The sequence below is a fragment of the Podarcis cretensis genome (assembly GCF_951804945.1).
Source record: "Podarcis cretensis genome assembly, chromosome: 1".
NCBI classification, from domain to species: Eukaryota; Metazoa; Chordata; class Lepidosauria; order Squamata; family Lacertidae; genus Podarcis; species Podarcis cretensis.
Genome location: NC_137170.1, coordinates 69,102,615 through 69,115,706, shown reverse-complemented (window position 1 = coordinate 69,115,706; position 13,092 = coordinate 69,102,615). Strand labels below are relative to the sequence as shown.

General features: G+C 40.1%; 1 protein-coding gene across 8 annotated transcripts in view; it reads left to right on the top strand.

Annotated features, from left to right (window-relative positions):
* Positions 1-13,092, top strand: part of TEAD1 (TEA domain transcription factor 1) — a 177,264-nt gene that overhangs the window by 120,026 nt on the left and 44,146 nt on the right. For 5 of the 8 annotated variants that reach the window (XM_079966636.1, XM_079966635.1, XM_079966639.1 and 2 more), the window contains 3 exons: positions 5,866-5,930; positions 12,717-12,779; positions 12,869-12,931. In XM_079966636.1, coding sequence (XP_079822762.1) covers positions 5,866-5,930; positions 12,717-12,779; positions 12,869-12,931 — 191 coding nt within the window. The remainder of the gene's footprint in view (positions 1-5,865; positions 5,931-12,716; positions 12,780-12,868; positions 12,932-13,092) is intronic. The other 3 variants (XM_079966641.1, XM_079966640.1, XM_079966642.1) reach the window with 3 other exon arrangements.

Here is a 13,092-nt window from a genome sequence, read left to right as displayed (position 1 = left end):
CAGAATTTCCAAAACTATAGATTTGTCATGAATGGCTAGGATACTTCAGGACAAATATATTAAAGCCAATGGAATGGGATAAGAAGGAGCTTACAGCCAGGTCATTGGAAGATTCCTTTTGTAAAGAAGATGATGAAAAAGAAAAAAATGCAAGGGAGAGAGAAGCAATTCTGCTTTGGGAAGTTCATAGCAAAGGATTTGAAAGTCGTGGGCATGAAATGAATTACGGTATTTTAGTGTCCTTATTCAGCACCCTAGTTCATATTTCATGCAGGAACGAATGAATTGGCAATATGGTCAGAGCACAATGTCTAGAGGAATTGACATGAATTTTCTCATGGGCACATGGCAAATGATAGTTTGAAGAAGGTATTAAGGAATGACATATATATACATATGGTGCGTGTTTTGTATTTGTCATAATTACACTAGCCTACAGTTTATTTACATTTGTAACATTTAGCTTATGATAGCATCCTAATATTATTGTAATATAGACTTACTGTTGTATATAAGTATAACAGATACATAAATATACACACACAAATAAAATCACTGTCAGCACAATGCTTCCAAAAGTAAACCTGTACTATTTCATCTCTATTGGGGAAATCCAATAGGAGTGCAAATACGACAGAGAAAGCAAAACAATATGGCAGAAGAATATTGCTGGCTTAACCATGAAGGATCAACACCCATTTTTTTTCCCCCAGGGATGCTAAACCTCTTGTAGCTGCTAAATTGGATTTGCAGCTGAATGAAGTATCAGCTGCTGTTGGACAAGCCCATAAAAGCATGATGGCTGGCCTTTTGTAGGCAGGGCTTAGAGGACGATTGATATGTTTTAGCACTTTTAGGATTATTGTGATTAAGAGGAAACCACTCTGAATGATAGGGAAAAGGGTGTAAAAATGCACAGCCCACAGCTGGTAAGCAGCATGTGTTTGCTATGAGGGGAGGTCATGACTAGTTGATCCTGCTGGTTGTAGTGTTGATTGGCAGATAAGAAAACTTGATATTATGAAGCCCGGGATTTCCTTAAAAGAATGTGGCTTTGGAGGGCCAGCAAAACAGATTTATCAGAATATAATATAAATACATTTAGAACTGTCTTGCAGTTAAAATTCTAGCTGCACGGTTTTTAAAATGAAGGAAGGCAAAATAAGAATAATAATGCAGCATTCTAATTATAATTCCCCCATCCTTTAGGCAAGTATGGTCTTTATAGAGAGCAAAGTTTTTAAGGCAGTGTATAGTTGGGAGGAGGGAATCGAGATATGTTGAAATTAAATTTTCTGCAATTGTAAAACTGTTAAGCATCTGGCAGGGCAGAAATACTTTTGTCTATCTGCTTATTGGAAGAGAGAACCCTTCGAAAGCTGCTCCTCCCCACCCCCACATGAAACACCTGCCTCCAAAAGCACGAGAGCGTTTTGTGCGTCTGCCTGCACTCTCTAGCCTTCTTTCTTTCCCTCATTTAGCTGACTGCTTTTTAATTTTAATTTTTTTAGAAAAAACAAAAAACACACACGCACCATTTGGATCCTTGCAAATGTGCATTTAAATGGTTGAATCTCTAGCTCCTTTCTTCTTATTCTTCCCCCCCTTTTTCCCTTTTTTTAAGTGGGGCTGTGCCTCTTTCAAAATTTGAGTTTAGCATACCACACAGGAAAGAACACAAGCTTGCCAAGTCCTGCTGAGCGTTTTTTCAAGCCTGTGAAAAGAATGAATTATTCAGCAGTAAGCATGCTTACAGCTGGCCATTTGGGAGCTTTGATGTGCGAATCAGGCGGTTGCATGAATGCCCTTATTGTCATGTTATGTGTACACAGTGTGTGAATTATTGAAAATAGTGAGGCCTGAGCCTCATCTGGTAGAGATTACAGTGCAGGCATGCTGGGTGAAGGTCTGTAATTGAAAATCCCCAGATGCTGTTTATTTGGCCTATGTCACATGACCTTCTGCAGTAAGCTTGTCTGAACAAAACGCTGCCTGCATAGGAAAGCGTTGCCCAATCTCCCACCCCACCCCTTTCCTGTAAGCCTTCTCAAAACTGACTAAGAGGAACACTCTAAACACTCGCTATGGGGATGACTTAACACCTGCCTATAATATTTTTTAAAGGCTTAAGAAAGATTTTGCTCATGGCTTTAAAATAGCGGGTGTCTTAAAATCTGCTTAATCAGTTGTTGACTTTTATCTACAAGAGAGGTTTCTTGTTAACTAATTTGGATTTAAAATTTCTCTCCCCTGGCCACAAATGCTACACAAGGTGGATTTTTTTTACTTTTTTGCTTGCATGCACACACACATGCACACACGCCTTTAACACAGGCGCTTTCATGGGTAGGCACGCAGAATTTTATTGCGGTGTAAGATGCTAAAATCCTGGAAGGCCTGAGAGCATTCAGACATTCCTAATGCTGGCTTAAAGTTTCTTTAGGAATGCTACTAATGAAGAATAATTCTCAGATGTCACCGATCCAAATGGCACAAAAATCTCTATTAAAAGTTAGTGAGACAAAATTTGGTTGGATCTAGGATTTCAAACAAAAACTTGCATGTTCTATTCACCTGACTAAATTTGGTGTTAGAATTTGTGCCGAGTACCTTGAGGTTACCATATTTTTTTTCCAATGAATCCGGGGACCTTTTCAGCTTCAATGGATTTTGTATGGGGACTGATTTGTAAATCTGGGGACTGTCCCCGGGAAATGGGGACGTCTGGTAACCTTAGAGTACCTTCCATAGGAAATCCAAGTCTTCCCTCTTTGCTCAAGCATCTATGAACAGAGATAAGGATGTATTTTATTTGAATTTTTAAAATCAGCTCTAAGACTGCAATCCAATACCCTTTTACCTGCGAATAAGCACTATGGAATTTAATAGGAGCACCATGGAATTTAATAGGAGCTATTTCTGTATAGGATTGTTCTGCTTAACATCTTAGGAATTTTCCCATTTCCCCAGCAAGGGCTTGAGATTATTTTTCCAACCCTGATTTAAATAATGTGGGGGTTAAAAAAAAAAGTTTTGTTTTTTAACAAAGAGATTTTTGACAGGATTGTATATTATTCACCAAGCAAAGTAAGGTTTTGGTTTAACTGCCCCATTTGGCCTTCTGTTTGTGTGTCCATTTCTTTGCAATGTGATGATGCAGTTGGAGATTAAGATAGAAGAATGAAAATTTGTACACACATCCAAGGCACAATTCAACATTTCTGATTTTCAAAGTTCAGCCCTGAGTTTGATTCCCTCACGTACCTTGAAGAATTCCTGGAGGCTTCTCCAAACACTGTATTTCACAACTATTTTTATATTGTAATATCCCTTTGGCTTTGCTTACTTTTCTTATTATATTACTTTTCATTTTTATTATTTGTATCTTTCCTCTTAGACAGAGTTATCAAAATTTCTATTGACAACCATAATTCTTTTAAAAATAAAACTATGGAAGGAATGGATCCATGAGGAGACGTATTGGTGAGGTAGGGGGAGAGAAAGACAAGAACAGATTGAAGAACAGATTTTCAAAACACTGAAATTAGATAAATAGGCTAAAACAAACAAAAACAAAAGCACAACGTCTTATACCAAGAGAATATTTTGTTCCTCTGGATGTGAAGCAGGGGAGCAGCAGAAGGATCTCATCAAGACTCAGGTGTGTGGTACAGTGGTACCTCCGGTTATGAGTGGGATCTGTTCCGGAAGCCCGGCTGCATCCCAAAAACTTCATAACTGGAGGCGCCCTTCTGCACACGCATGTGGGGCGAAACCCGGAAGTATACACTTCTGGGTTTTCTGCATTCGCAGCCCGAAGTTTATGTATCCAGAGGGATACGTAAGCAGAGGTACGACTGTAGTGATTTTTTAGCCTCTCTCATGCCAACCAGTTGGTCTTACATGAGGGATGGGCAGAAGGTATATAAGGATCTAGTTCAGGCATGGCCAAACTTGACCCTCCAGCTGTCTTGGGACTACAGTTCCCATCATCCCTGACCACTGGTCCTGTTAGTGAGGGATGATGGGAGTTGTAGTCCCAAAACAGCTGGAGGGCCAAGTTTGGCCATGCCTGATCTAGTTATAGACTTCTATATAGAATCATAGAATTGGAAGGGACCACAAGGTTTTGAAGTGGATAAGCAAGGATCTCTGACTCCCAGCAACGAAAAGACTACCCAACCGGCCAAAGAAATTACTGTTGAAATCAAGATGGGGAGGGTAACCTAAAGTGGACTTTATGTGGAAAGACTTTTAGTTCGCTTTAACTCTGGGACTCTAATCAAACACCCAGGCGATTTAAAATAAAATAAAATCTGCATACACATATTTTGCACTTGGCTCCAGTTGCTATATCTTCAGGTTCTCGGGATCCTGAAAACCAGATGTCTGCTGCCGTTTCATAACATGACCACTGTGCTGAGAGAGAAGGGGATAGTCCTGCTTACCCAAGAACAGACATGTGATGGTGATAAAGAATGTGGAACATACAATGAACTTTACTCAGCTGAGCATTTAAATAAAACTAGCATATAGTCTGATGATCTGCAGCACCTGACACAACTAGGTCTGTTGAGTTTTTAAAGAAAATGTCTTGAAATCAAGAGGCTGAAATAATAACGGGATATACTCTAAGAGTCTTGGACAGGATGGATTTCTGTAACAGAATAGTCACAAACAAGCATACCTTCATAATCTCCGGCTGTACCACAGAGCTAGATCATATTGAGTATCCAAACTGATTCAAGGCGGCACTGGAAAGCTGGGGTTGTTTAAATCTTAAATCACCTCTATGGACTAATAATATCACCCTGTCAGGAAGGAGAAAATGGAGAGGTGGAGCCAAAAGCACACAGAAACATATGGTGTTATATATTGAAACAGCACAGTTGTCACCAGTGTTGCCAACAAGTTCACACAAGTTATTTGCTCAGCCACTAGCCTGTCCGCCCACACAAAGTCATTTGAAGCCTACTGATGGACTAAGAGACTCTCTTCCAGTTCACAAAAGGTTTCTTGTTTGCTGTGGATGATCCAGCGAGCAGTTTATAAGTCCTGTAGTCACTCTTCCAACACTTGATGACAAGAATTCTGACTCTGGTATTTTGCAAAGATCCAAACACAGAATACATTGGTGGTTTTCAAATAGAAACATTTTGGGCAAACAGTAGCCAGGCCTTTGCTACTGGAAAACGCAGTGATATTTCACATCGTGCCGTAAATTTGCCAAGGAGAAAAGTAAATTGATTGAATGAAATGGGGAGATTCCATATTTATTTGAATGCCCTCATGTCATTTAACTCTTCTGTTGTGGAGAGGAGGGGCTTCAGATGACCTCTGTGGTCCTCTGCCAGTCTCCTGGGTACAACCCCACACACGTGTGATGCTTGCTTTACTTTTCTCAAGACATATCTAGTATTATATGATGTTTTTGACTCGGGGGAGGGATGGAAGAAGAAAGCGCAGGTTGTTTCCCCTACTTATTTTGACTTAGCTCATGTTAGCCATTAAAAGAATTGTAGTTTAAAATTCTAAAAGTATTGCTGTTTCTATAATCAGATTGTCATGGCCTCCCAGAATGTTGCTGAATTTTGCAACTGCTTTTGCAGGAGAATTCTCTTGTGGCTCAGTCGCTAAGCTACTGTTTAAAATATATTTTTCTCAGTCTCTTCATTCCACATGCTTGCTTGCTTGTGCTATTTCGTTTGAAAACACAATTTTTTGGGCACAGGACCTGATCCATTTTTAAAATGCACATAATACTTGTTGCTGATCTGTATTTTTAAATTGTGCAGCTCTTTGCATTTATACCTTCATGCTGAATTTCTGTTTTTGTTCTTCATTGTAAATTTGTATTTGTTTCAGGTAGGAATGAACTGATAGCCAGATACATCAAACTTAGAACGGGAAAGACACGGACCAGGAAACAGGTAAGGAAATCCTGCAGGATAAAAACTGTGCATGTCAATGAATGACAGAATGTAGCGGTCTTGGCTGCAGTGGCTGCCTTTGCTTCAGCTCTGGTTAGTTCCTGCCTTGCTTTTTCAGTGTATTGAATTGAAATACTGCTGTTTGTGCCATTCATCACTTCAGTGACAACTTCCTTAAGCACACCATATGCTTGCAGTCATAAGCACCTATCTTAAAAAAAAGACCTATTGGATGCATTAATCAATTAATTTCAGAATTACTGAGTTGCTATGATGCTCATGTCCTCCCAGCCCATTCTTGCAAAGGGCAAGAATCTCATCTGGACTGCCAAAATCAAATCCTTCCTTTTGACGCAAACATGTTATTAAATTGCTCTTATGAGAAGAATCCTAATAATATTTGGGGAGCAAAAGTGGTAACAGGGATCTTGTGGTGACTTCGGGAGGCAACGGCTGACAAATTTCAAGGTGCATTATTATCTTTATCTTTATTTATGTTCTTTATTAAATCTGTATACCGCCCTTCATCCATAGCTCTCCGGGCGGTTCACAACATAAAAATCCAATATAAAAACACGTCGTTTTAAAGTCATCCAAATATATTTAAGGAAATCCTTTAGTAAAAGGAACAGAATGCTTTATAGCAAAGAGCAGAGAAAGGGTAGCAAATTGCATGTTTTCTTAGGTACAGTCATCCACACAGTTTGTAGGCCATGCAAGATCCAAACTTAAGACGGTTCCCCAAAGTCCTTTGTTCACGCCATTTCAAACAGGGACAGCCTCATGTTGTCTCAGGACAAAGGAGCAAGAAAAAGCAGGAAGTTTACACCATGATTAGCAAGTTACAACTGGAATTTCTCCAGACAAAGAAGAATGTCCCCAGAACCTGCTAAGAGATGCTTAATTGTATCTCATGTGTCTCTTCCTTGGTATTGAAAGTGTATTCAAGCAGGATTGGCAGAAAGGGCTTTTTTTTTTTTAAACCAATGGGACAGAGAATTGAAAACTAGCTAATAATGAAAGAATAGGCAAATAGAGGTTTTCATGGAAGATCTAGAGGAGGATATGTCCTTCTGTCAATGTGACAGAGAATCCACATCTGTCTATTTGCATGAGATGGGATTTGGGATTCTTTTTATTTATTTAATTTTTTTAAGCTGATCTACCTCCTTCAGCTACTTACATTGCTGTGCGAGCCATTCAAGCCTGTTGAATTATTAGAGTTATAGCTGCTCTCTCACATTTTTATGACACAGGAAAGTAATACAAAGTTCATTTATGTGCTGAGGTGATAAAGCTTGGTGTGCATTACAACTTCCAAGAGAGAGACAGAAACTATGAAGGGTTGTCTGTGTTTCACCTGGAGCTAGTAACTTTGTATTCCCTTGTAATATTTTTCATCAGAGATTATGGAACATTCTTCATTTACATATGTAAATCAACATATGCCACTATGCATGTCCTCTGTGAGTTTTGCATCTATTTCATTTTCAAGTAGGGCTCACCCTCGCCTTATGATGTTTATTATCTCACTTAGCCTTGTTTTTCTCATAACCCCACCTGCAAGATTTCCTAAAATATTCTTAAAAATAAAAACATGGGGTTTGTAAAAGGATTTTGATCACCGAAGACACACAGACATTTCAAGCCTATTTGCGCAACTATGATTAGTTGACCCACTTTTTAAAATAGGAAATTTAATATTTTGCACTTATGGTTCCTGCAGTTTGGAGCTGTTGAAAATTTCCTGTGCTCAGAATAATAATAATAAAGTTGGTACCTCTTAAGAAGAGGGCTGTGCAAATGTGTTCCCAGAGGTCATTTATTTGGACATTAGTAAGGTTGCTACCTAGGTCAGATATATCAGATTTTGGCGCTGCAGGATATACATTCTTGTTGGGACTGGTTGGTACAGGAATGTAGGCAAGATATTTTGGTAGATTACTTTTCTGCAATGACTCTAATACAAATGAATACACACAAGGTTCTCTTCCAGGAGTTGCTATGTGATTCTGCTGATCCAGGTCAGGGCCAGAGTTATGGGTGGTGGAGAAAACATTTCCAGATCAGACAAGCCTTTTTGAAGGCTCTAAGCCAGTGTTTCTCAATCTTGCGTCCCCAGCTGTTGACCACTGGTCCTGCTAACTAGGGTTGATGAGAGTTGTAGTCCGACAAGAGTTGGGGACCCAAGTTTGAGAAAAACTGCTTTAAGCCTTCCTCCAAAGTCAATGGAAGCCTCTGGTTCTAGGAGCTGGGTGGTGCATTTGCTCATGAACCCAGTGATTCTCCAAAACATTGAGGGAGTAGAGTTTTGATTCTTGCCTTGCTGCATTGCATACCTTCTGCCCTGGAATTCAGGGAGTGCAAGTTCATCCCAGGATTGACCTAGGATGCTCACAGCAGGTGCTAGGCCATCTCCTCCTCTCTGTATCAGAGGACTATTGACTTTGTGAAGAGAGGCCTATCTATCTAAAAAGAATCACAAACTTTTATGGAGGCCCAGAATGAGTTGTGCAACCCCTTCCAGCTTCCACAATCTACTCCAGAGTTGCAACAGACTGGAATTTGATGTAGCTTCCCACCAAAGCTTTTCTGCCATTTAGCTCTGCTCAACTCTACATTCTTGTTATTTTTTAAAAAGACACCATCCTCCTTTTGCATTCTGAGCTCCATCTTACTCATCTAGAATTCTCATGGGCTTAATATTGGTGTGTGTGAAGGGAAGGCTTGAAGTTCCTACATAGCCATGCTGTGCCTGTTTTGAGGCAGGGTGAAAGGCAATGCCAATTGAGGGGAAAAGGGAAGGAAATGGCCAAATGCCAGTGGTATACACAGCTACTTATTTATAGTGAAATAATTGTGTTTTTGCTGGTGAAATCTAAGTACAGTGAAGTTTAGGCAAGCAGCAACAAAAATGAGGGACAAGCAATCATAAAAAATAGACTAGTAACCCAACCTACAATGTTATTTCTTGGATAAGCTGTTACCTGCAGGTAATTTGCAGGCTTAAAAAAACCCCCACAACTGTCTGCTTTCCTTACAGAACTGGATGTGGTATTTTGTGTATTATTATTTTTTAAAGCCTTAGGTAGTTTTCACAAGTAACATTTTAATTTCCTATCAGACATGACTTCCAAAATCAGGCAAGACATGCACATGGCTTTGAAGAATTTGCACCAGAGTTCATAAGAGACTAAAAGGCAGCATTAGCATCACTCAGCCCTTAGTCTTTTCCCTGGATAAGTAACAGTTGTGTTCCATTTGTCTTATTTACGGTCAGTTCAGATACCGTGCCAACCATGGTTGAGAAAGTTTAACTATGGCTTAGTTAAATCAGCAAGCCATCCACTGGCAGAGGAAGAGGAGTGTGGGGGGAGCACACCCTGGCAGCGCGATCCCGGTAGGGTGCCATCGCAGCTGCCCCCACGCTGGGCGCCCCATCCCTGCCGACGGCGCACCCCGCCTGAAGCTCCGCCACTGAAGCCATCATTTGTGAACCAGCGGGCCCAATGCAAATGTGGAAATCATGATTTTTGCTAAAGATAGTTTGGAGTGGTATCTCCATTTATAAACCATCGTTACTGCAACTAAAGACTGCGCAGAGAGGAAGGAAAATGAAATTTCACAAATAACTGTGAACTATAGTTTACCTATATATTTGGAAGCTCAGCCTCTGGTTTGTGTGGGTGTAATGTCTGAATTGAGCCAGTCTTTGCACCAGTCGTATGTAAAGTTAGTTTTCCTATTCAGAATACAAGAAGCTGCTTCACAGCAAGTCAGATCATTCGTTCAGCTAGTGCAGTATTGTCTACATTGACTGGTGGTGCCTTTTCCCAGTCCTATTTGAACAGAAATTGACCCTGGAATCTTTTCCATGCAAAAAGCATATGCTCTGCCACTGAGCTGCCACCAATTCCCAAAGGTTACTAAACAGGGCTTTTAACTGAAGTGGAGAGAGAACAGAATTTAGGAATTATAATGGAGACATTTTACATATTAAGACTTCCTTTTTTTTTACATTCTTTGATCGCCACCTTACTTGTTCGTATAGCTAGAAAAGTGCCAAGTCCCTTGCATTTTCATTTAGAAAACACATTTAAGTCAAATTGGTGTGGTACAGAACTGAGCCAGAATCCATGGACTCCTCCAGTTTACAGGAATACACATTCTCTCTCTCTCTCTCTCTCTCTCTCTCTCTCTCTCTCTCTCTCTCACACACACACACACACACACACACACAGGGTTTTCTCAGCTGATTTTGTCAGATGCCACACATTCCTCCCATTGATTCTGTGTGTTAACCCCTCAAACTGAATTCAGCAGGAAAGCCTACTTGTGTGAAAATTCCACAAGTGAACATTAAAGGGCTCCTGAAGTTTTAAAAGTAAAAATATATCAATAAATAATCCAATAATACAGATTGTCTATAAAGGGTAAGAATTGTGTCCTGGGACTAGATTGTGCTGTGACTGTGGGTCTGTCTGATGCAAACCTACAGCTATGAAATTACTCTGTATAATTACACTGGTAACACAAAATATCCCTCTAATGAATAGATGTGGGATATAATAACTTCCATTAGTATCTTTTATGTGTGATTCTGAGGAAATATTTATAAAGGTAGTGACTTTCATGTCATTCCAGCCAATTATCTGACTGCCTTTTGGGTGAAGGTTCTGAAAGTTTCTTTTGGTGATAGGCAGTTTGTCCCCTGGGAAGATGTTTTATAGGAGCATTGAGGTGGGGAGAGGGGCAATCATTAGATTTTCAATGTTTCTTAGTTTCATTGCATTTGGAACCATGTGATACTTAATTGCTGAAGTGGATTAAGGATTCTTCTATCCACATAGAATATTCTGTTATGGAGATTGCCAGAGAGCTGTGTGGACATTGCTATTCCTACTGATTTGATTTTTTTTTTTTTAAGTGATATATGCATTTGTGATTGATAAAATTCTCTGCATTATGGACGCTCATGATTAACAGAAAAACTGATGGCTATTGAAACAGTTTATTAAACTTGTTATGTCAAGAGGAAGGATTTGTGATTGGACTTCACCAGTAAATGCTGTGTGGATAACTTATGCTGCTGGTCAATTGTAATTTTCATCATACAGGACACAATACAGAAGTTTAATGCTTCCTGCACATTTTTGTTACAACAGTCTTTTCTATCCTCAGTATAATAATAGAGCTGTCTTACAGATGTGTAGCACGTAGTACCATTAGTGTGTAGGACATGGAGCGAGGAAGCCAGGGTTCGATCTGCACTCAACAACGAAGAACACAGGATGATCTTAACTTTTTGGTTCATTGCCTCAAAAGGTTGTTGTAGTGATATTGAGATAGTACCTATGCTAACTTGAGCACCTTTGAAAGGGGATAGGATATGAATGTGATACACACAGTAGTCGGCAACATGGTGGTTATACAGGGTGAGTCTTTTAAAAGAGGCCCCGTGGAACATGTGTACTCTGTACACCCTGTATTTGGTTCATTCATTATGGTGGTAATTATGTAACTGTGGCTGGATCTGGACAGATTAAAGAAGTGTTTCAGTTTAAAGTGTTGTAAATTTAAACAGAGGGGACGCAGGTGGCGCTGTGGGTTAAAGCCTCAGCGCCTAGGACTTGCCGATCGAAAGGTCGGCGGTTCGAATCCCTGCGGCGGGGTGCGCTCCCGCTGCTCGGTCCCAGCGCCTGCCAACCTAGCAGTTCGAAAGCACCTCCGGGTGCAAGTAGATAAATAGGGACCGCTTACCAGCGGGAAGATAAATGGCGTTTCCGTGTGCGGCTCTGGCTCGCAAGAGCAGCGATGTCACGCTGGCCACGTGACCCGGAAGTGTCTCCGGACAGCGCTGGCCCCTGGCCTCTTAAGTGAGATGGGCGCACAACCCCAGAGTCTGTCAAGACTGGCCCGTACGGGCAGGGGTACCTTTACCTTTACCTTTAAATTTAAACAGGGAAAACAGGTAGAGAAAAACGGGGATCCACATCACCATCTGGTGGTGCAATGTTATATTGCACATACAGAGCATATAAATTACTTTTCCTTTACCAGTCTAGCTGAGTCCAGTGTTCTGTTTTTGACATAACATTCCCCTCCTCCTCCGTTGGTTTATTGCAAAATAATGACATGAAACTGACCATGAGATAAAGTTTGTCATGTTTCTATTGTAGCCATAGTCTAGCAAAGATAGTTCTGCTCCACAATTATGACTGCAGTATTTGTATATGCAATATTCATTCATGTTCCATTTGAAACTTGGTGTTCCTTAATTAACTGCAACGAAACTTAAGAGCTATTGAATACATCAAAATACAACTTTCTTGGCACTCTGCTTGTCCTTAAATTTTATATAGTCTTATCAGATATTAAGCAAACATTTGTTCTGAAAAAGATCTGCAAATATTTATCTATAAGGCATGCCTTTACTACAAAGACTGTAGCTGAAAAGGTTCTAAGAAAAGAGCATGCAGTCTTTAACGTTAGGCAACGTCCTAGTTTCTCTGTCAGAAAAATAAATCGAGTAGTCTAAAATGTTTTCTTCTTAATCGTGTCACTGCAGTGATGATCAGTAAACTCTGCTAAAAGCGTGGTGTGTGGCTGGGAATGTCTTCTCTTAACAGCAAAGCTTACTGAAGATGCAAATAACTTCCCCAAATAAACTTTTATTTTTTTATTTTTTAAAAAAAGAAAAGCAGATGTTTGATTTTTTGTGTTTCTTTTGTGTTTTCTTTTTTATTCTTTTTTTTCCCTTTTCTTTTATAACTCTGAACAATGTAGGTGTCTAGTCACATACAGGTCTTAGCAAGGAAGAAAGTTCGAGAAATTCAAGCCGCCATTAAGGTACGTTTGGCTTGCCCAGTTGTAGGGGGCTTTTCATCTCCATGGTTACAGGCTTTTCCTTTGTTTCCCTCCCTTCCCCTACCCTGCAGGTGTCTAGTCACATTCAGGTTCTTGCCAGAAGGAAATCTCGTGATTTTCATTCCAAGCTGAAGGTATGCGCTTTTCTGCTTTGGGGCTTGTGGTTGCTATGCCTTTCACTTCCTGTTTTCCCTGGTGATCGGTGAATGCCTGGTGCTGTGATTCTTGTAACCTAGTTTCCTTGCATGTGGTGGCTGTTTACATTTCTTTGTGTTTAATCTCTTCCCTTCGCTGA